Genomic DNA, 24556 nt, shown 5'->3' on the forward strand with positions numbered 1-24556 from the left:
GCCATTCTCCTAGCTAGGATTACAGAAGGGGACCAACACAGCCTGCTCCTTTTATTTTTTGTGACCGGGTCTTGCTAAGTTGTTGAGGCTGGCCTGGAATTTATGATGTTCCTGCCTCAGCCTCCCTAGCGGCTGAGATTATAGACTGCCTTGACTTTGTTCCTTTTTTTAAAAAAAAAAAAATATTTCTTAGTTGTAGGTGGACATAATCTTTCTTTCTTTCTTTTTTTTTTTTTTTAATGTGGTGCTGAGGTTTGAACCCAGTGCCTTATGTGGGCTCGGCAAGCACTCTACCATTGAGCCACAACCCCAGCCCAAAGGTTTTTTTAAAAATCTTATTTATTTATTTATTTATTGGTGGGGTTCCTTTTTTTTTTTTTTTTTTGTCTTTTTTGGAACTGGGGGTCGAACCCAGGGCTTTGCGAATGCAAGGCAGACGCTTTGCCACTGAGCTACATCCCAGCCCGGCTTTGTTCCTTAAGACCCTTCTTCAGTGTGACTTTAAGTCATCAGTACTCCACCTTCCAGGGCGTTTGAATTCAAAGTGTGCTGGGCCAGGAACTGGCGAGCAGGAAATGATACGGCGGAGGTCTCTAGAGGCCACTATCACGACTGAGAGCACATCAGGCCACCTCTACTCACAAGGATAGCACAGGCAAGCCCGCAAGCGCGCATGTGCACACTGTAATTCCCCAGTACCGGAATGCACTGAATTGAAAATGCGAGGAGGGTCACAGGATGACGTAATCCTCCCGCGCAGCGCAACCCTGACGTCCCAGGTACCGCGCGCCTAGGCGCAGGCGCACGACCTTCGTGAGCGGGGCTCCGGAGGGGGGAGCTAGAATACGGAGCTACGGATTGGTGAGTCTGGAGGCCGACGGTTGGCTCCTCTCGCCACACGTACACGCACAGAGCCTGCGCAGGGCGGGAGAGAGCGAAATTCAAGCTCCAGCGGAGATACTTGGAATCTTATCTGAGGGTCATGGAGCTCTCCGAAGGCTTGGCAAAAGGCGAGACTTTGAGCCCAGAGCAGACTGCCCAGTACGTGAGGTATGTTTGGGCCTCCAGGTGGGTGTAGCTCGAAGGCCCTGCCGCGGCGGGGTAAGGGTGGCCCTCGGACCCTCCCAGGGGAAGGCCGAAGCGGAGCGTTGTGAGGCTGGCTCCTGCATTCCCATGGGAGTAGGGAATAAGAATAAGTTCTGGACATTTATCGCATTCCTAGTCTAGGGAATCCCCGACACCGCCCTCCCCGTTGGCCAAATAACCCTCCATTATGAGCGACTGGAGAACCAAAACTTCCAACTGATTAAGTAAACCCTCCTTTGGTCTTTTCAACCTACCAAGCGCCAGGACTAGGGATGAGAGAAACACTGTCCCTGTCCCCAAATTGTGTATAATCTAATAGTGGGAATAGACCTGCAAACCAATACTTAACTATAATGTTATAAATGTTATAAGTGTTGTTTAATGTGCAGGGGAACAATCTCACCAATCTCAGCAGAGGAGGAAACATTTCAGCTGTGTGTTGAAAAATGAATAAGCATTCACCAGATGGCTGATGGTATGGGGCATGGTGATGTGGGGATAAATATTTCAACTTAAAAAAAATTGTAAAATATGCATAACATAAAATTTACCACCTTCATCATTTTAAGTGTATAGCTCAGTAGTGTTAAGTGTCACACATTTTTGTGTATCCCATCTCCAGAACTTTTGTATCTTGACAAATTAAAATTATTCCCAATAAACTCTCCATCTCCCCCGCCCCTCCTCCCTACCATACACCATTCTTCTGTATGTCTGTGAATTTGACTACTTTAGACACCTATAAAGTGGAGTCGTACAATATTTATCTCTGCCTTGCTTATTTCACTTAGCACAGGTCCTCAAGGTTGTTCATGTTGTGTCATGTGACAAGATTTCCTTTTTAAGGCTATATTCTATTGTGTATACCACATTTTGTTCTTGTATTTATCTGTTGATAGGCATTTAGCTTGTTTCTGTATATTGACTTGTGAATAATGCTGCAATGAACATGGGACTGCAGATACTTCTTTGACATACTGATTTCAAATCCTTCAGCTATATACCTAAAAGTGGGGTTGCTGAATCATATCTATTTAATTTTTTTTTAAAGAGAGAGAGAGAGAAATTTTTAATGTTTATTTTTTAGTTTTCGGCGGACACAACATCTTTGTTTGTATGTGGTGCTGAGGATCGAACCCTGGCCACACGCATGCCAGGCGAGCGCGCTACTGCTTGAGCCACATCCCCAGCCCTATTTAATTTTTTAAGAGGCAGGATCTCTTTATGTTGTCCAGGCTGGCCCCAAACTCCTGAGCTTAAGTGATCCTTCTGCCTTGGCCTCCCCAGTAGCTGGTACTACAAGCACATACCACCACTCCTGACTTTTAAGTCATTGCTTTTCTCTTTTGTTCCTTTTGTGTGTGTGTGTGTATACACAGGCGCTGGATATTGAACCCAGGGTTTCTAAATACCAAGCACCTACCCTTAATTTTTTGAAGAACCTCATACTGTTTTTTACAGTGGCGACACCAATTCATAGTCCCATCAACAGTGTACAAGGGCTCCAATTTCTCTACATCCTTGTCAATGCTTGTTATTATTTGTGTTTTTTTAAAGAGTAGCCATCCTAACAAGAATGAAATGGTATCTTGTTGAAAGGATACTCGCAAAGTCTACAGAAAGTCCAAGGACCACACCACACACCGAAATCCCACTCAAGAGAGTTATTGTCAGAGCATGGAGCAAACTGACAAGGCTATCCCTCCGAGGAGAGCAGCAGTGTGTCGGCACTTACAGAGCAGCTTTATAGCCTGCAAGAGGAATTTCACAAACATGCTTAGGGTTTACACCATGGGCTGGTGTGGGGTTGACCCTTTAGTAGGCACATGTTCTTAAGGGAGGCTAAGCAGCATTGCCTCAGGATCTCTAGATAAATTGGCTCCTAAATTGAAATCTGGGAGTCCCTGAATAAAATGGTTCCTAAATTGAAACCTAGGAGTCCCTAGATAAAATGGCTCCAAACCTAAAATGGTGGATCTAATGCCAGTATTGATCTGATGCCAATAGTTGTGGTTTCAATTTGCATGTCCCTACTGAATAAGTGGTTTTCATACTCTTTTTGTGTACTTACTGGCCTTTGCATTACTGGGGATTGAACCCAGGGGTGCTCTGTCACTGAGCTACATTCTCAGCCATTTTTTGTTTTTTCTTTTGAGACAGGGTCTTGCTGAGTTGTTCAGGCTGGTCTCAACCAAGTTGCTGGGATTATAGGCATGTGCCACCATTCCTAGCTTGCTTATTTTTTAGTTAGGATTTTTTTGTTGTTGTTGAGTTGTTGTTCTTTATATCTGGATGTTAACATATCTATATGTGATTTGTATTTTCTCCAATTGTGCAGACTGCTTTTTATTCTCTTTTTTTTTTTTAAAAATTATTGTCTAGGGCTGGGGTTGTGGCTCAGTGGTAGCGCACTTGCCTAGCATGCATGAGGCACTGGGTTCGATTCTCAGCACCACATAAAAATAAATACAATTAAAAGTCCATCAATAATTAATTAAAAAAATTATTGTCTAAGTTGCCTTTTCACTGTGTTTGATTATGTCCTTTGATGCACAGAAGTTTTTTTTTCTTTGACACAAGTATGTATTCGTTTTACTCATAAAACAGCCCCGGTTTCCTAAAACAGTGCAGGTTGCTTGTTTATCATCTGTCTGGGGCATCCAGGCCACAGGGAATCCCCTGGATACCCACCTTTATGGGCTGGTGACCATGCAAAAAATCCCCTTTTTTTCTGTACCCATCAGCAAGGCCAGAAAAAAGGACTTTTCTCTAAAGGAAGTAGCCAGGATCAGAAATATCAACCTACAGGGCTTCCCAGATCTCAACAGATAAATACTTTCATTTTTCCAAAATCAGCACTGTTGGGTGGGAGACTGTGGGTGCAGCCCAGCTACCTATGCTTCTCCTCACCATTTGAGCTCTTTGCCAGCACTTGTGGGTGAAAACATAGGGGCCTTTACACAGCACCATTAACTTTGCCAGTCCATTTTCCAAGTGGATTTTTCAGGTGAACTGCACTGTTTCATAGTTGGAAAGACACAAGGGAAGTTTAAAAGAAAGTGGAGTTAAACTCTGATGTATAGAGATTTTTATAAAAAGGGGTTGGGGTTGTAGCTCAGTGGTAGAACACTTGCCTTGTAAGTTTGAGGCACTGAGGTCAATTCTCAATGCTACATATAAACAAATAAATAAATATGAAGGCCCATCAACAACCAAAAAACTTTTTTTTTTTTTTTGGTACCAGGGATTGAACCCAGGGGAGTTTAACCAATGAGCCACATCCCCAGCGATTTTAAAAGCATATTTTAGTTTGAGACAGGGTCTCACTAAGTTACTTAGGGCCTCTCTAAATTGCTGAGGCTGGCTTTTTTAAAAAATTAGTTGTAAATGGATACAATTTTTTTATGTATTTATTTTTATGTGGTGCTGATGATTGAACCCAGTGCCTCACACATGTGAGGCAAGCACTCTACCACTAAGCCCCAGACCATGAGGCTGGCTTTGAACCTGATTATCCTCCTGCCTCAGCCTCCCAAGTCACTGGAATTACAAGCATGGGCCACTGTGCCCAGCTTAGAAGTTTTTAAATTTTGATGTACAAATAAATAAATTGGGCTATGTGTAGTGGCACAGGCCTGTAAATCCAGCTACTCAGGCAGCTGAAACAGGAGGATCACAAATTCAACATTAGCTTCAGCAACTTAGCAAGACTCTGTCTCAAAATTAAAAAAAAAATTAAAAAGGACCGGGGGGTGTAGCTTAGTGGTAGGGTACCCCTAGGTTCAATCCTCAGTACCAAAAACCAAAAAAGCACAAAGAAAGAAAAGAAATAAATTGGGACAGTGGAATAATTCTATTTCTGTTATTAAAAACAAAATTTTTTAAGGTGCTGATGTCTTTGGATTCATTACATTGCTTTCTTTTCTATCTTTCTTTTTTGTACCGGGGATTGAACTCAGGGGCACTTGACCACTGAGCCACATCCCCAGCCCTTTTTAATGTATTTTATTTAGAGACAGGGTCTCACTAAGTTGCTTAGCACCTCACTTTTGCTGAGGCTGGCTTTGAACTCACAGTTCTCCCGCCTCAGCCTCCCAAGCCACTGGGATTACAGGCCTGTGCCACCATGCCCAGTTTACACGGCTTTCTTAAGAAGGCTTGAGGTTGTGTTTTTAGTAGAGTGCTGACTTCAGAGTTGGGTCATTTTACTTTTTTCAATGCTGGGGATTGAGCCCAGGCCCTTCCTTATGTTTGGGCAAACACTCTCCCACTGAGCTACATCCCTAGCCCAGGTTGGGTTGTTTTAGATTCAAATTACTGGCTGTGGGCTGGGGGTGTATGTCAGTGATAGGGCACTTGCCTAGCATTCATGAAGCCTTATGTTCTGTCCCCTTCTTACTAGCTCAGTGACCTCAAGCAAGTGTCTTGAGTATATTGAACCTCATTTTTTTCATCTAGAAAATGGTGATAAAGAGGCTTAGGACCTTTAGCCCTCCTTACCACCCATTCCCTAAGCAAGCAAGTGATTTCCCCACCACTGTGCCTCACACTGACACTTTTCTCTTGCTCCCAGGGGTACCTTCTTGAACCTTCTCAAACAATTCTTTTCACCCCCTCCCTGCAGCAATCACCCCCCCCTCCTCTCACAATCCTTATTTTCTCTAAAAATCCCTACCGTTTCCTGTCTCCTGGTTCCTCCTCTCACAACCTCCCCATCTCTCATGACCCATCACCTATCACAATTGCTCTTCTGTCTCTTTTGATTGTTCTCAGTCTCTGCTGTCCTTACAAATCCACTCACACAAGTATCTCCTCCTCTGTTGCTCATATTTCTGCTCTTCTTGCACAGTTCTCTCTCACACTTTCTCCCCCTCTCCCCTTTCTGTCCCTCTCCTTCCTTTTCTCTCTGTCTTTGCTGTGTAAGCACTGAAAGAGAGCCCTGCATCTTGCTGTCACACACCTTCATCTTTCACAGCAGCTCTGGGGCATACTCTGTCACTCATGGTTTCTCTTGGTGATGCCTGATTGCCAGTTTCTCTCTTGTCCACCTTGTCACTCTCCCACTCATGCTCCCTCTCTAGCATTCATATTATGTCTCTATTTCTCTCTTTCCCTGTCATCCACCACCTCTCTGATACCTATCTGTTCACACTCTCACCTGCATACTGTTCATTTTCTCTGCCATCCACTTGCTTGTTCTGCCATCTCACCCTCCTTCTGTCCCTCTGTCATCCTCCCCACTCTGGCCTCTTATCATCCCTTCCCCCTTTCTCCTCACTCTTGGTTTTATTACCCATTTTCTACTTTTGCCTCTCTACCACCTATTTTCTTTCTATTCTCAATGCTTTCCCTGTCAGCCTTTCTCTCATGGCCTACTCTCTTTCTCTGTCACTATCATTCTGGGTCCAGTCAGCAGATAGAAACCACAGTGTGGGGCTGGGGATGTGGCTCAAGCGGTAGCACGCTCGCCTGGCATGCGTGCGGCCCGGGTTCGATCCTCAGCACCACATACCAACAAAGATGTTGTGTCTGCCGAGAACTAACTAAATAAATAAATATTAAAAAAAAAACAAAAACTCCCTCTCTCTCTCTCTCTCTCTCTCTCTCTCTCTCTCACTCTCTCTTAAAAAAAAAGAAGAAACCACAGTGTATTAAAACAGGAATTTTAATATAAGGAATTATTAAACTGATAAATGAGATGCCAACTGATGAATGAAGTAAGGTATGAGGAAACTCTGAGTGGTACTGTAGGACTAAGGAAGAATATTTAGGGAAGAGTGAACTTGGAAGAAAACTTCTTTCCCCAGGTGCCGGTTGAGAATTCTTAGAGGCGTCCAGGGGCAGCCCCTTGAATAACAGTCTGCTTGCCTAGACTGTATCTGGTGTGTGTCCCAGTACACACAGGCAGGCAGTAACCTCTGGAGTACAGGAAGGGAGAGTAGGCTATTAGCAACTAGTGGCCTAGGCATGCACAATTCATAGGCCTAGTCCCAGGTGAGCTTCAGGGCCCTGCAGAGGGCACCACAGCAAGAGAACTTCAGGAACTGGTTCCATGTAAAGGAGGCTTAAGAAAGTTATCTGCAGCCTAGTTGGAGGCTTCAGGGTCATTGAGGATCTGGGTACTCTGGGTCTGCTGAGAGCCATAGCCATGTAGGAATGACGCATGGCATTTTGGGTTGAAAGGTGACCCTGCTCAGGGATTAGGGTGGCTCTGGGATTAGGGCGTACCCTGCTGCCTCAGGCGCTGGCTCCTTTGGAGTTCCCGTGGAGTTCTCAATTGGCGCACGGAGCCTGGTAGGGGCAGGGTGTTCACGGGAAGTGTGTGTAGAGTGTCGGTGAGAGTTCGGGAATAAAGAGTTGCTGTTTGAATCTACAAGGCTGTGTGGTGGCTCGGTTATTTCCTGCCCAGCCAGACTGCGGCATGGGTCTGTGGCTATAGCTGAGCTCCACAGGATGTTGTTTTTATTTGTAACAGCTGGAAACTTCTAGAGAACCCCTTCCTCCTGCAGTGTCCCTCTAGTACCCTCTACTGAGAAGCTTGCCATTGTTCTGATTAAATGAGGGGTGCTAGTTTATTCTATTATCACAGAACAGGCATTGAGGGGTGAATTTGGAATTGAGAGGCAAGAAATAATGGCTGGAGAGTCATCCAACCTCTTTCTGTTGTCGATCTTCTCTCTTTTCAACTTACTGTGGCTCTGTCACTTAACCTGCTTGCACTCTATTGTCCACTCTTTCTCATTGTCACTTACCTTCTCTATGACTTCCCCTTGCTCACTGTGTCTATCACTCTCTTGTTATATCTTTTGTGATACTGGGGATGGAACCTAGGGGTACTCTACCATTGAGCTACATCCCTAGCTCCATTCATTCATTCTGATAGTTAGAAATACTGGGCATTAGACATTAATACCCTATGTGCATATAGGACTACACCATGTACAACCAGAAGAATAAGTTATACTCTATTTATGTATAGTGTGTCAAAATGCATTCTACTATAAGTGTATAACTAATTAGAACAAATAAAAAAATGATGTACTGGTACTGGGAATTGGACCCAGAAGCACTCTACCAGTGTACTATATCCCCAGCCTTTTTTATTTTTAATTTTAATTAATTTATTTATTTTTATTTATTTTTTTCCTTTTGGTACTTGGGATGAACCCAGGGGTGCTTAACCACTGAACCACATCCTTAGCCCTTTTTTTTTTTTTTTTTTGAGACAGGGTCTCATTAAGCTTCTTAGGGCTTTGCTAAGCACCAAGGCTTGCCTTTATCTGGGGATCTTCCTGCTTCAGCCGCCAGAGCAACTGGATTACAGTAATGTGCCACCATACCCAGTTCTTGTTGCTTTTCAGTTGTGTTTTCTCTTATTCTCTTCTGCCCAATATGTTCATTCTTTTGCTTACCCTTCCCTCATCACCCAGTTCTCTCTACTGCCCACTCTTTGTTTCTGTTGCTTTCCTTTTGTTCTCTTTGTCATTTAACCTTTTTCCCCATCACCTGCTTACTCTCTCTGTCATCTGCCCACTCTGTGTTGCCTACTTTCTCCGGCACCCTCTCATGTGTTCTCTTTCCTTGTCCTCCATGCTTTTTTTGTTGTTGCTTTCTGTTTCTTACCCCCTTTCTATCTGTACTCCCCCCTCCACCATACCCACCCTTATATCTCCTTTGCCTACCCTGTACCCTATTTTTTAAAAAATATTTATTTATTTATTTTTAGGTGTAGATGGACATAGGACAATGCCTTTATTTTTATGTGGTGCTGAAAATCGAACCCGTGTCCCGCTCATGCTAGGCAAGCACTCTACCGCTGAGCCACAATCCTAGTCCCCCCCTGTACCCCTCGATTGCTTTTCTCTGTCACCAGTCTCTTTCTCCCCCACTTTCTAGGATGTCGTCACCCACCCATTCTCTTGCCCATTCTCTATGTCATGTGTTTTGTTCACTTTCCTTCTTTCTGTTCCTCACTGGCTTGTTCTCCCTGTGCCAGCACACATATCCTGTTGCCCACACACTCTGTCACACAAACACACATACACACACAGTCTCTCTGTTACATATATTTCCTCTTACATCTCTCATAACACTCTCTGTCAGAACACTCTTTTGAAACATTCTCCATCACAATTTTGTTTCTGATTTTGTAATACCACACACTGTCTATTCAACTTCTCTATCGTATACCATTTTAATCTTGTAGGCTTTCTCTTTTTTCACATTCTGTGTTTTTGTTGTTGTTATTGTTTGTTTTGTTTTTTTGAGACAGGGTTTCATTATGTTGCCCAGGCTGGTCTCAAATTCATGGGAATTAGCTCAAGTAAGCCTCCTGCCTCACCATCCTGAGTAGGTAGGACTAGAGGCATGGGCCAACATGCCCTTTTTTTGTTTTGTTTTGAATATTGAACCCAGGGACACTTAACCACTGAGCCACATCCTCAGTCCTTTTTATTTTTTGCTCAGGGTCTTAGTAAGTTGCTGATGCTGGCCTCAAACTTGTGATCCTTCTGCCTCAGCATCCCAATTCATGGGGATTATAGGCATGTGCCACTGTGCCTGACTCATGCCCAGTTTTTAAAAAATTATATGGCTATTAATACCACTTTTGTATTTTGATGCCTTTGTTTTATTTATTTTTTTAAAATATGGTGCTGAGGATTGAATTCAGTGCCTCACACATGCTAGTCAAGAACTCTACTGCTGAGCTACAACCCTAGCCCCTCATGCCCAGTTTTATAGTGTTTTCTAGTATTCTCTATCCTCTGAATTTTCTTGCTTATTTGTTCTCTTGCTAGTATGCTGGGACTTTTTTATGCACTGTCCCTCTGCATAGCTTTCTTCCTTTCCTCTCAACTTTTTTTTGATATATGTTACCTGTTGAAAGTGTACAGTTCAGTGGCTTTTAGTTTATTCACTGAGTTTTATGTCAATCATCACAATCAATTGTAGAACATTTTTATTATCCTTAAAAGAAACCCCATATATTTAAGCTACCATTCCCATTTTCTTCCTGCTCCCAGCTCTAGTCAATCACTAATCTACTTTCTTTCTTTCTGATTTGTCTATTTGGACATTTCATATAAATGGAATCAAGTATGATTATTTGTGACCAACCTCTTTCCCTTAATATAATGACTTCATTGGTTCACCCTCATTGTAATGTGTATCATTACTTCATTTCTTTTTATTGCCAAATAAAATCTCCCACCTCCCCAGGGATTGAACCCAAAGACACTCTAACAATTGCCATTCAAGAAAACCACACCAGTTTTTATTCCAATCAACAGTACATTTGTAACCAGTTATCTATATTTTCTCAGACTGTTAATTAAATAACTGAGTTAATTCAAAAGTTAGGATATGTAGCTGGGTGTGTTGGTGCATATCTGTAATCCTAGTTTCTCAAGAGACTGAAGTAGGATTGCAAGTTGTAGGTCAGCCTGGACAACTTAGCAAGATCCTTCCTCAAAAAAATTAAAAAAAAAGCTGCTTATGTAGCTGAGTGGTAGAACAACCTTGGGTTCAATCCCTAGTACCACAAAAAAAAAATTAGGATATATGGTTTGCCTTTTTGGGGATGGTATGGGAATAGAATCCAGGGGCACTTTACCACTGAGCTACAGCCCTTTTAATTTTTTATTTTGAGATAGGGTCTTGCTAAGTTGCTCAGGGTCTTGTTAAATTGCTGAGGCTGGGCTTGAACTTGGGATCCTCCTCCCTCAGCTTCCTGAATCACTGGGATTACAATGCTGCTAAGCCTGGCATAGTTTACTTTTTGAAGCTAGAAATCTAGTATTTTCTTGTATAAATACACTTGCATGACTGGGCAAAAGTGTGTTTGTTTAAACATATGTGTATGTATGATTTATCCTAGTTTTGCTAGTTATAGCAACTTTTCAGAAGGAAACAATCTACATAATTTGTGTGTGTGTGTGTGTGTGTGTGTGTGTGTGTAGTATTGGGGATCAAACCCAATGCCCCTCACATGCTAGGCAAGTGCTCTACCACTGAGCTACATCCCTAGACCTCTGTTAAGATTTAATTGCCAGTCTGACAGTATTGAGAGGTGGTGGGACCTTTAAGAGGTGGCTGGGTTCATAGGAGCTTTGCCCTCATGAAGGAATTAATTTTCACAAGAGAAGATCTGCTCCTTTTGTCCTCTCCCTCTCTTTTGTGCAGTTTCCTCTTCCATTTTTTCATCATGCATAGAGCAGCATGGGGGCTCTCACCAGAAGCTGGTCAGATGCTGGTGCCATGCTCTTGGACTTCCAGAGAAGTGAGCCAAAGTAAACCTCAGGTGTTTTGTTATGGTAATAGAAAACAGACCAAGATGGACCTCCACTCAAAATTTTGGTACAGATGTGAAGATTGCTGATTCCACATACAACCAGTGTTATGGTTTGGATGTGAGGTGTCCCCCAAAAGCTCATGTGTGAGACAGCACAAGAAGGTTCAGAGGAGAAAAGATTGGGTTACTAGAGTCTTAATCCAACCAGTGATTTAATCCCCTGGTAGGGATTAACTGAGTGATAATTGAAGTGGTAGGGTATGGCTGGAGGAGGTGGGAATTGGGGCGTGGCTTTGGTTATATATTTGTATCTGGCCAGTGGACTCTCTCTGCTTCCTGGTCACCACAATGGGAGCTGCTTCCCTCTTCCGCACTCTTCCGCCATGATGCTCAGCCTTACCTTGAGCCCTGAGAAATGGAGCTGGCCTTCTGTGGACTAAGACCTCTGAAACCGTGAGCCCTCAAATAAACCTTTTCTCCTCTACAATTTTGCCGATTGGGTCCTTTAGTCACATCAGCGAAAAAGCTGACTAAAACAATCAGGAAAGTATAAGATGTTTATTAGGCACATAATAAATTCCTTTTCTGGAGGAAAGCAGGGCAGGTTTCTTGAGAAAGCAGGGAAAGGATATAGGCTTGGTCTTGGGTAAAGGTTCCTGTGTGTAGGATAAGATAAGTTTGAATTTCCCTCTGGTGCCAAAAGAGAAAGAATTGGGATTTCTTTTTAGCTTGCTTAGATGTGGGGCAGAAGGGGAAGAAGGAGATGTAGAACTTAAAAGTTGTCAACAGTCAAGCATAAGTAATAGAGTCTGTCTTTAATTCTACCTCCATTATCTAAATTTTAAGCATTCCTCTCTCAAACTTCTACCTTATCCCCCCAGTTTGCTGATTTCACAAACTCTTTCATATCATTGGGACTGTATAGTTTATTGATTCAGTCTTTTCACTATTGCTCATGCTGCTTAGGTCTTCACTTCCCTCCTTACATAACTTGAAGTTTAGAATCAATAATTATAGAGACTTACTTGCCTACAACTTTTTCCCCCTCTCATTTCATTTTATTTGCTTTGCAAGACTACAACTTTCCTGTAGTAGGCAGAATAATGACTTCTCAAAGATATCTACATATTAGTTGCTGAAACCTGTTAATGTTACCTTATATGGCAAAGAGGAATTAAGGTTGAAGATGGAAATAAGGACACTAAGCAACTGACCCTAAAATAGGGAGATTATCTTGGAATACCTGAGTGAGCCCAGATGTCATCACAAGGGTCCTTAAAAGTTAAAAAGAGGGGCAGAAGAAGAGCTCAGACTGATGCCTTGTGATGACTTAACCTGTTATGGCTGACTTGTAAGAAAGGAGCCATGATCCAAAAAATGGGGGCCCCTACAAGCTGAACAGAGAAGAAACATTTTCCACAAAGGAATGAAGTCCTGCTGATACTTATTTTTTTTTTTCCTCAGCACAGCAAGACCTGTTTCAGGTTTCTACAGAACCATAGGATAAAAGATAATGTCTATTGGTATAGCAGGGACTAGTTCCAGGACCCCCCATGGATAAAAATGCTCAAGTACATTATATAAAATTCCACAGTATTTGCATATAACCTACACAATCCTCCCCTATACTTTAAATCTCTAGATTACTTATAATAGCTAATATAAAGTCAGTATATATTGAGTACACACACAATTTTTTTTCCAAATATGTATTCTTTGACACTGGGTGTTAACCCAGATGTGCTTTACCACAAATCTATATCCTAAGTCCTTTTTTATTTATTTATTTATTTATTTGATTTTGAGACAGGGTTTTTCTAAATGGCTGAGGCTGACCTTGAGTTTACAGTCCTCCTGCCTCAGCCTTCAGAGTAGCTGGGATTACAGTAGAAATATTTTCAGTGTATGGTTGGTTGAATTTGAGGATACAGAATCCATAGATGCATAGGATTGTTTGAATATTTGTGTTATTATTTTTTTTTAATATTTATTTTTTAGTTCTCAGCGGACATGACATCTTTGTTTGTATGTGGTGCTGAGGATCAAACCTGGGCGGCACGCTTGCCAGGCGAGTGCGCTACCGCTTGAGCCACATCCCCAGCCCCTATTTGTGTTATTTTAAGCCACTACATTTGTGATCATTTCTTTTTTTTTTAAATATTTATTTTTAGTTGTAGTTGAATACAATATCTTTATTTCACTTATTTATCTTTTTGTGGTGCTGAGGATCGAACCCAGTGCCTCATGAATAGCTAGCGAGCACGCTACCACTTGAGCCACATCCCCAGCCCTTGTGATCATTTCTAACAGCAGTAATAGGAAACTAATAATACTTCACTAAACCTGTGCCATGGCACATGCCTGTAATTCCAGCTACTCTGGAGGCTGAGGCAGGAGGATTGCAAGTTGGAGGTTAGCCTGGGTAACTTCATGGGACCCTGTCTCAAAAAAGAAAAAGGGCTGGAGATGTGGCTTGGTGGTACAGTGCCTCTCAGTTCAATTCCCAGTACTATAAAAACAAACAAAAATCATTTCATGAAATCCAGCTACAGCCTATGCAGATGAAAATGACTGAAGAGACAGTCATGCTGATGGGCCTCACTTGAAATCTGTAATTATCAATGTCAAGTAGGTCCTTAATAATACCTGACAATCATATTTCTCTAATGTATTCAGTCATCCATTCTAGTATATTCCTGTTTCATACCTTCTTGCTTTTCATACCCATAACACCTTTCTTACTTCTCTTGAGTCTGTGAACCTGCTTCCAATTTCACTGGGTTGATAGAAGCAATCAACAGAGAATGTCCTCAAGCTTCTTCCTTGTCAGCCCACCTCCCAGCATTGTTCCCATTCTATTTTCTGCCTTTTCTCCTATTATTGTGAATGAATCCTCCATGTTCCTAGCCAAGACACAAACTCTCTGCATAACCCCTCCCTTTATGCAAAAGGTATAAGGACTTTGATCCCATGATTCTTTCATCTCTTACAAAAAAGTAAATCCCTCTCTTGATTCTACTTCCCACCCCAGTTATTGTTCCATGTCTTTTCTTCACTTTACATCAAAATTGAAGATACAAATATCATGGTTTGTACTCTATCACTCTAGTCAAATTGCTTTTGTCAAGGTCACTGATGACTTTCTTATAACTAAATCTAACAGTCAATTCTCAATCCTCATCTTCCTTGACCAATAGTATTTGACAAGATTTGATTACTCTGTCATGAAACCCATAAATTATCCTTGATTTTTGTCCTGCCTCACTGGCTACTTCTGCTCAGATTCTGATTTCTCAGATCTTCTAAGATTCTTTGAATACCTGAAGGGCACACCATGACAACTGGCAAAAACGCAATTCATTGATGACCAACTACCTGCCCCCTTATCCCCATCTTCCTTTGTCCTCATGCATAGAAGGATGATTAGTCCTCACTTCAGGCTCTTAAAATTTATAGATCCTCAGTTACCATTGATGATGGCTCTCTGCAGGTTTTAAACCTAAGTGTCTGTTGACCTCTCATCAATTTGGTGGTTTCTGTGATCTCATTGTTTCTGTATTCCATAGATTCTCAGCTGCCATTTGATTTCCTACCTTGTCCAGAAGCATTTCCAAAATATTGTTCACTTTGAGGCATCTGGCAGAGTCATAAGGTCTGAGAATACAAACAATTACCTAGTATGATCATGGCATCTAAGGTCAAGAAGAGTTTAGAAACTCATTAAGAAACAGTTTATTTGGAAAGGGTGAATGAATACCTGTCAGTAATCTAAGCCCTGTTATTTCATTCATCTCAAATTTTTCTTCTTTTCTGTTTTTTTTAATACCTGAGATTAAATCCAGGGGTATTTAATCACTGAGCCACATCCCCAGTCCTTTTTTAGTTGTCAGTGGACCTTTATTTATTTATATGCAGTGCTGAGAATTGAACCCAGTGCCTCACACATGCTAGGCAAACGCTGTACCACTGAGCCACAACCCCAGTGCCCCAGTTTTTAAAATATTTTATTTAGAGATAGGGTCTTGCCAAGTTGCTGAGGCTGGCTTTGAACTCAAAATCTTCCTGCCTTAGCATCCCAAACCAAGCTGTTGAGATTACAGGCATGTGCCACCGCACTCAGCTCAATCTCTTTTCTTATGGGGTCTTACTGTGTCACCCAGGCAGACCTTGAATTTGGGATCCTTCCTGCCTCAGCTTCCTGAGAAGCTAGAATTACAGGCACACCTGGCTCTCATCTCAAAATGATTTTGAATTCCTCCCAAATCCCTAATGGGTTTAGATGGTAATAGGGCTGTGGATCTGAAACCTTGAGAGCATCAGGTCTGAAGAGCCATGAAGAGGGAAGGAAAAAGTAGGCAAGTCTTGCACCCAATTGATGATATGATGGATTGCTGGACCAAGACATATAAATTAAGTCTGTGTATATGAGCTGTCCAAAGATTGGAGTTTTGATTGTGTGATAGTCATTTTATTTTATATTTTTTTAATATTTATTTTTTTAGCTGTAGTTGGACACAATACCTTTATTCCATTCATTTATTTTTATGTAGTGCCAAGGAGCGAACCCAGGGCCCCGCACATGCTAAGCAAGCGCTCTACCGCTAAGCCACAATCCCAGCCCTAGTCATTTGATTTAAAAAAAAAACTGGGTTTAGTGAACAAATTTTTGATTATTTTGTATGTACATGGTATGTAATTTTGAAAATAAAAAGAAACAAATATCACGGAATTTCACCCATAAATACTAAGAAATATCTCTAAAGAACAACAACAGTATACCATATCACACCTAACAAAATTAACTCCCTGATATCAGGGAGTATGGCCAGTTTTTAGTTTTTCAAATGGTATTTTTATCGTTGTTTTTATGGAATCGGGATTCAAAGAAGGTTCACACTGAATTTAGTTATATTTATTAAGCGCCCCCCCCCCTTTTCAGTGGTTGGTGCTGGGGATGAACTCAGGGCCTTCTACACGACAACTCCAGCACTAAAGCAACCTTAATTTTTAATGTTTTTCTTCACAGTTCTAGGGATAAAACCCAGGGCTTGAACCAGGCACTGTAGTGCACACCTATAATCCCACATTTAGGAGAGGCCAGAAGCAGGAGGATTGGAAGTTTGAGGACAGCCTGAGCAATTCAGTGAGACACTGACTCAAATTTTTAAAAATAAATAAATAAAAAGGGTTGGGGTTGGTCTCTGTGCTAGCATGCCAATCCCCAGTACTGAATGAAGGTGGGGGCTTGGGGTAGGGGAGAAAAAGAAAAAGAAACCCAAGGTCTTGTACATGCTAGGCAAGCACTCTACCACTGAGCTACACGCCCATTCCTTAAGCCTCTTAATGAAGGACAGCTGCCTCCTCCCTTTATTTCTATTCCAATGATTTGGTTTAGCCTGATGGCTTCCTTGCAGTGTCTTTAGCTTATTCCTTTATCTCCTGTAATTTAAATCTAAAGGCTTGATAAGATTAGAGTTCAATATTTTTGTCAAAAATATTTTATTGATGAAGCTTTGTAATTTATTATTTATTTATTTATTTATTTTGAGGTGCTGGGGTTTGAACCCAAGGGTTCTTTTACACTGAGCTACATCCCCAGCCCTTTTTTACTTTTTATTTTGGGACAGAGTCTCATTAAATTGCTGAGGCTGGTCTCAAATTTGTAATCCTCCTGTCTCAACCTCTCAAGTTGTTGGGATTACATGTATGTGCCACTATGCCCAGCTGATTATTTCTTTTTGCATCATCTCAGGAAGCATGTTTGATTTTCCTACTTTTAGTAGTTTTTCTTTGGTACAGTGGATTGAAGCCAGGGACTCTTAACCACTGAGCCACATCCTCAGCCTTTTTTTTTTTTTTGGAGGGGTGGGTACCATGGATTGAACTCAATCAAAGAGCCACATCTCCAGCTTGATTTGTATTTTATTTAGAGACAGGGTCTCACTGAATTGCTTAGCACCTCACTTAGTTGCTGAGGCTGGCTTTGAACTCATAATCCTTCTGTCTCAGCCTCCTGAGCCACTGGGGTTACAAGTGTGTACCACGCTGCGTGGCCTCAGCCCTTTTTATTTTGAGACAGGGTCTCACTAAGTTACTTAGGGCCTTGCTAAATTGCTGAGGATGGCCTTGAACTTGTGACCCTTCTGCCTCAGCCTCCTGAGCCACTGGGGTTACAGGTATGTGTTGAGAGCCACAGCCAAAGGGGCCCCAGCAAACTTCCAGCTGCCAGCAAACTTCCAGCTGCCAGCTGATGATTGGCTCACAGCGGCCCAGCAACATCTAGCTGATTGGCTCCTCCACGGAGCTGCTCATTGGGGGACTTCTTTGGCTCCGCCCACATGACCCAGCCAATCAGCCTCAAGAGCAGGAGGATTGTGGGAGGTGGTGAGGTTTGTGTGGGGGTGAGAGGCTTGTGGGAAGCCTGTGGTGGCAGTTGGGCTCTGAGGGTTTTTTCCTGAGGAGCTGTTTTGTTTGGCATTTGTAGTTCTAAAAATAAAGTTAGTTTCTTTTGACAAGTGGCTCCTGAATTGTGCCCAGCCAGACTGCGGCAGGTATGTGCCACCATGCCTGGCCCCCATTTTATTTTATTTTATTTATTTTTTTTTTAAAGAGAGAGTGAGAGAGGAGAGAGAGAGAATTTTTAATATTTATTTTTTAGTTTTCGGTGGACACAACATCTTTGTGTGTGGTGCTGAGGATCGAACCCGGGCCGCACGCATGCCAGGCGAGCGCGCCACCGCTTGAGCCACATCCCCAGCCCCTATTTTTTTTTATTTTTAAATTTTTATTAGATGTTAATGGACCTCTGTTTTACTCATTTATTTACATGCAGTGCTCAGAATCAAACTCAGTGCCTCACGCATGCTAGGCAAGCACCCTACCACTGAGCCACAACCCCAGCCCCCCTGTTTTAGTTTTAAAGCTTTGGCAGAAGTAGTTTTATTTATTTGTATTATGTAGTATTGAGGATCAAATCCAGTACCTCATGTGTGCTAGGTAAGTACCCTACCACTGTGCTACAACCCCAGCTCTATTTTATTTTTAACTAACCTAACCAATAGTGTATATATTTGTGGGGTACAATGTGATGTTTTGTTCCCAACTTAAGTCTCACTTTCCTGATGCCGGAAGGCCAATTTCTCAGGAGATGAGAGTTGGTAGAAAAGAATCTGGTTTATTCTTGAAGAAGTTGGAGGGACTAGGTCCTCAAGGCTCCATTATGGGAGTTGGGGGTGCAAAAGAGTTCAATAGGGAGGAGCAGGGCAAGGCAGGACCTTAGTTTCCCAGGGCTTGTGTCTCTTTTATTCCTTTAAATTTTATTTTGTGGTGCTGAGATTAAACCCAGGGCCTCAGACATGCCAGGCAAGTGCTTTACAATTTGCATCCCCAGTTCAATCCTTTCTTTTTTTTTTAAAGAGAGAGAGAGAGAATTTTAATATTTATTTTTTAGTTTTCGGTAGACACAACATCTTTGTTTGTATGTGGTGCTGAGGATCGAACCTGGGCCGCACACATGCCAGGCAAGCGTGCTACCGCTTGAGCCACATCCCCAGCCCCCAATCCTTTATTTTCTGGCAATGGACTTCAACCTCTTGGGGCTAGCTAGCTTCTGTAGTTCTTTTTAAGTTGTTGATGGGCTTTTATTTATTCATTTATTTATAAGTGGTGCTGAGAACCCAGTACCTTGCACATGCTAGGCAAGCCTCTACCACTGAGCCACAACCCCAACTCTCCTGGAGTTCTTTGTGTTAGTTGATACAGAACTAAAGAGGAAGGAGAGGTGTTACAAATGTCATCAGGTGTTTTGGGTTTTGCAAGTATGAAGAAGGATTTAGCACTTAACATCTTAACCATTTAGAAGAGGCGTCTCTTTAGAATGCTGAACAAAGGGAAAGGGACCTAAGGTTTAATGTGGTGCAAATGGGTAAGAAGAGTAACTCTACTAAGGACAACTTCACAGAAATAGCCCTGTTAAATTTTGACAGGTATATTCATTATGAATGTTTCAGCCTAATTAATTAACATATTTATTACCTGAAATCATTTTTTTTTTCTTTGTGATAAGAACATTTAAAATCCATTCTTTTGGGCTGGGGTTGTGGCTCAGTGGTAGAGTGCTCTCCTCACACGTGTGAAGCCCTGGGTTCGAGTCTCAGTACCACATAAAAATAAACACATAAAGGTATCGTGTCCATCTACAACTAAAAAAAAAAATTTTTTTAAAATCCATTCTTTTAGCTATTTTGAAATTTATAATACATTATTATTAACTGTGGTCCCCATGCTGTGCAGATCACTAGAACCTTTCTAACTGAAACTTTATATTCTGACTAACCCTAACCAGGATATCATGATTGCCAGGAAAGTGCTCTACCAATGAGCCTCATCCCACTCCTATTATATTATTTTTAAAAATTAAATTTTTTTTGTTTTATTTATATTTGTTCTTTTTAGATACACATGACAGTAGAATGTACCTAACAATATGCTACTTTATTCTTTTTGATACTATTACAAATGTATTTGTTTTTGTTATTTCCTTTTCAGATTGTTCATTTTAGTATTTAGAATTGCAATTGATTTTTGGCTGTTGACTTTGTATCCTGCTACTTTGCTGAATTCATTTATTAGTTTTAACATTTTTTTATGTGTGTGTATGTGTTTTCATCATCTGGAATCAGATAATTTTACTTCTTTCCAATTTGGAGACTTCTTATGTTTTTTTCCTCACCTAATTGTTCTGGCTAGAACTTTCAGCAATATGTTGAATAGAAGTGGTGATAACTGGCATCCTTTCTTTCTGGAAAAGATTTCAGTCTTTTAACATTGAGTATGATGTTTACTGTGGGTTCTTCACATATGAGTCTCATTATGTTCAGGTAGTTTCCTTTTATTCCTAGTTAATTGAGTGTGTGTGTTTTTTTTTTCATCATGAAAGGGTGTTGAATTTTGTCAAATGTTTTTCTTACATCAGTCAAGATGATCATGTGGGCTTTTCCCTTCTATTAATTTGATCAATTTTTATATGTTGATCTATCCTTGGATTCTGGGACTAAATCCCACTTAGTCATGTTGTATAGTCATTTTAATATGCTACTGAACTGTGTTTGCTAATAATTTGTTGAGGATTTTTGCATCTCTGTTCATAAGAAACATTGGTCTATACCTTTTCCTTTCTTGTAGCATTTTTTTCCTGTGGCGCTGGGGATCAAGCCCAGGGTCTTGAGCATGCACGGCAAGTGTTTCTTTACCACTGATCCCCTTTTTGTACTATCTTTTTTTAAAAAAAAATATTTATTTATTTAGAGAGGGGGGGGGAGGGAGAGAGAGAGAGAGAGAGAGAGAGAGAGAAAATGAATTTTTTAAAAGGATTTTTTTTTTTAAAGAGAGACTGAGAGAGGAGGGAGAGAGAGAGAGAGAGAATTTTTTTAATATTTATTTTTTAGTTCTCGGCGGACACAACATCTTTGTTGGTATGTGGTGCTGAGGATCGAACCCGGGCCGCACGCACGCCAGGCGAGCGCGCTACCGCTTGAGCCACATCCCCAGCCCCGAGAAAATGAATTTTAATATTAATTTCAGTTTTTGGCAGACACAACATCTTTATTTGTATGTGGTGCTGAGGATCAAACCCAGGCCGCATGCATGCCAGACGAGCGCGCTACCGCTTGAGCCACATCCCCAGCCCCCCTTTTTGTACTATCTTGATGTGATCTTTTATATGGAAAAGCCTGGTGAATACACACACACAAACACACACACACACACACACACACACACACACATACATACACACACAATTAGAACCAATAAACAAGTTCATCAAAGTTGCAGGATATAAGATCAGTATTCAAATTTTACTTGTATTCCTGTACATAGCAGAGAAAGACATCAAAATTTTTTTACAATGGCACCAAAAGGAATAAAATGCTAGGAATACAGTTATCCAAGAAAGTACTCATTGAAAAGTACAAAACATCCTTGAAAGACATGGAAGGGGTCCTAAATAAATGGAGAGATGTTTGCTATTCATAATTGGAAGACAATATTGTTAAAATAGCAATATTCTCCAAGTGTTACATAAATTCCAATGCCACATCTTACAAAATCCAAGCTGACCTTTTTACAGAAATTGACAGGCCATAGTAAAATCCCTGTGGAAATTCAGGAGACCCAGAGTAACCAAAACAATCTTGAAAAACACAAAATTATCAGTTCCTGAATTCAAATTTTAGAACAAAGCTACAGTAGTTAAGACAGTTTTGTACTTGTATGAATATAGATATAGGTCAATTGAATAGAATTGAATCTAGAATCTTCTACAACGATATAAAGCACCTTATTTCAGGTATTTGCTAGTATTAGGGAATATGGTTGCTATTGTGTTTTGTTTTTTGGTCCTCCCTACTCCCCTGCTAAGCAAGCTTTCACAGCCACTTTATTCTGGTGATGATTTTTTTTTATATATATTGGGGATTGAACCCAGGAGTGTTTAACCACTGAGATACATCCTCAACCTTTTTTATTTTTTATTTTGAGACAGGGTACTGCTACATTGCTGATGCCAGCCCCAAACTCACTATCTTTCTGCTCAGCTCCCCAGTTGCTGGAATTACAGGCGTGTGCATCATCATGCCTGGCCTGGTGATGGATTTTACCCCCTAACCATTAGATTGACAAGCAACATTGAGTTATGAATTATAAAATGTATATAGGAAAATATATAAATCATGGATATTCAGTTTAAGGTGGTCCAGGGTCTCTTAGGATAGGCTTCTGCACAACATTCTGTTTGGGACTTAATGCTAGCTACGTTGTTTCACCTATGAGTACAATCACTTAAAACCATGTAAAACTTTGTAGTGTTTATTACCTGTCAATGGCTTTGGATTCCACAGACAAAAACTATGTGGATCAAGGTATATGTTGTGGAAGAGATTCAGTGTTCTTACTGCCCCTTCAGGTCCTTTATATCCTGCCAGAAAGATAATATATGCAGGTAGGAGGAGCAAGGCCTGTTTCAAAGGGAGTAAAATCAGGCAGGATTCTACAACCCCTCTTTTGTAATGTAGACCTGAAATTTTCAGTGCTGCTTTTGGTCACTGGGCAAATCTAGCTAATTATTCTGGAAAAAACAGCTAATTAGTAATTATGCCAAAACCAAAATTATCTTTTTTTCTATTATAGCAGATGATGTGCTTTGGCATCTAGATGGATCATACCAGCCAATGCCTCTCAACAGGAAAAAAATCTTTCATTATTTGGGGGAACATTTGGTGGTTAATACCCTGACTAGTCCTTTGGGATAATGTTTAGCTAAAATGAAAAATTCACCAGAAACAATATTGAATTAGTTTATAGTAGGTATAGAACTTTAGTGCCTGCAGCCCTTTAATCTTGCATCCCATAGTTATCTGTTTCACAACTGGCAGACATAAAAGGACAAATATTTATGATTCTATCTGTATGAAAGATCTAAACTAGGCGAGGTTACTAGGGACTGGAGGGAGGGAAGTTGTTACTTAATGTGTACAGTTGTTTGGGGTGATGAGAAAGATAGTGGTAACAGTTGTACATTATGAATGTAATGTCACTGTATACTTATATATAAAAAAGTAATTGAAACGGTAAATTTTGTTATATATTTTACAATATTTATTTTTATTTTTGCCACCAGAGATTGAAAGCAGGGGTACTTTACCACCACTGAGCTGCATCTCCAGATCTTTCTTAAATTTTGAGACAGGGTCTCCCTAAGTTGCCTAGGCTGATCTTGAACTTGTAATCCTCCTGCCTCAGCCTCCCCAATTTCTGGGATTATGGGTGGGCACCATTGCACTCTGCTTTTACCAGTTTTTTAAATTCTAAAAATTTATTCTCTCACAGTTATGGAGGCTAGAAGTCTGAAATCAAGGTGTCAGCCAGGTTAGTTTCTTTTTGGAGGCTGAGAGAGAATTTGTTGCATGACTCTGAAAAACCAGCCTCTACCTCAGAGCAAAGCCTGTCTAAGGAAGGGGGTGTGGCCTTTGTCCTTGGAAAGACCCACAGAGCACTCCTAAGCACATACCCTTGTTTATCTATAAATAACAGGAGAGATCTGCTGAGCCTGGTGTCCCTGACTCAGTCAGGCTAGGTGGGGACCCATAGCAACCCCCTAGCAGCCACCAATCAACATGAGACCAGGAAAATACCTGGGATGCCAGATGACCCTCCCAGTAGTTTATGGTGGTTGATAACATGTAGGGAAACCATGTAGTTTAGCATGTACACCCCTTGTGCCTAAACCAATCAGTTCAAATAAATCCCCCTCTTGCTCTAACCAATCACCCCTACCCAACTTGTTCCTGCCATTGAATGTGCTAATCACATTTTAGAGTTGTTGTTTGATTTTCCTGTGACGTGTGATGATTTGCTAAGAGATGCTATGATGTATGTGGGGGTCCCTCCTTCCCCAAAGAGTGTATAAAACTGCTGGAAACCCTGGGCTCGGGGCCTCTCAGCGTCACCTGTTGCTGTGTGCATGCGGAGGACCGAGCTAGCTCGCAATAAACACCTCTTTGCTGCTTACATCAATCTGGGTCTCTGGTGGTCTTTTGGGGGTCCCAAATTCGAGCATAACAACTCTTTCCTAGTTTCTGAAATACCTGCAATCCTTGAAGCTTTTCTGCTTGTACATGCATCACCCCATTCTCTGATACCATCTTTGTATGGCACTCTCCTGTTTGTGTCCCAGTTTTAACATCAATCATGTTGGATTAGTGCCCTCTCCCCCAAATCCAGTATGACCTCATCTTAATTTGATTACATATACAAGAACCCTACCTCCTAACTCCCTTCAGTGAGGTGTTTTAATACGTTTTTAATACAGTTAAATTATTTTGTGATTCTAATACTGTGTGTTAAATGCACCAGTAGAGATACACAATGGGGAGTATTGAGGTGGAACAATTAATCTACTTGGGGCATGGGGTAGGGATGGAAGGTATCTTAGAGGAACCTCAGGTGAGGCTGGAGCTGTATCTTGAAGTAGCTCTTAAAGTGTGGTCTCTAGACCAGAAGCATTCACATTAACTGGGAACTTTATAAATAGAAATTCTTGGCGCTTATTAAAGAATCAGAAAATCTGACATTGGGGCCCAGCAATCTGTTTTACGAGACCCTCCAGGAAATTCTGTAGAA

At 41.2% G+C, this 24556-nt stretch overlaps 1 protein-coding gene across 1 annotated transcript in view; it reads left to right on the plus strand.

Moving 5' to 3' along the window:
- The first annotated feature begins 879 nt into the window (after positions 1-879).
- The window catches only part of ERCC6L (ERCC excision repair 6 like, spindle assembly checkpoint helicase), a 29623-nt gene continuing 5946 nt past the window's right edge, over positions 880-24556 (plus strand). The window contains exon 1 of the mRNA XM_081277915.1: positions 880-1050. Within this exon, the coding sequence (XP_081134041.1) occupies positions 983-1050 (68 nt within the window). The 5' untranslated portion in view covers positions 880-982. The remainder of the gene's footprint in view (positions 1051-24556) is intronic.

Source organism: Spermophilus citellus (assembly GCF_964194105.1).
Source record: "Spermophilus citellus genome assembly, chromosome: X".
NCBI classification, from domain to species: Eukaryota; Metazoa; Chordata; class Mammalia; order Rodentia; family Sciuridae; genus Spermophilus; species Spermophilus citellus.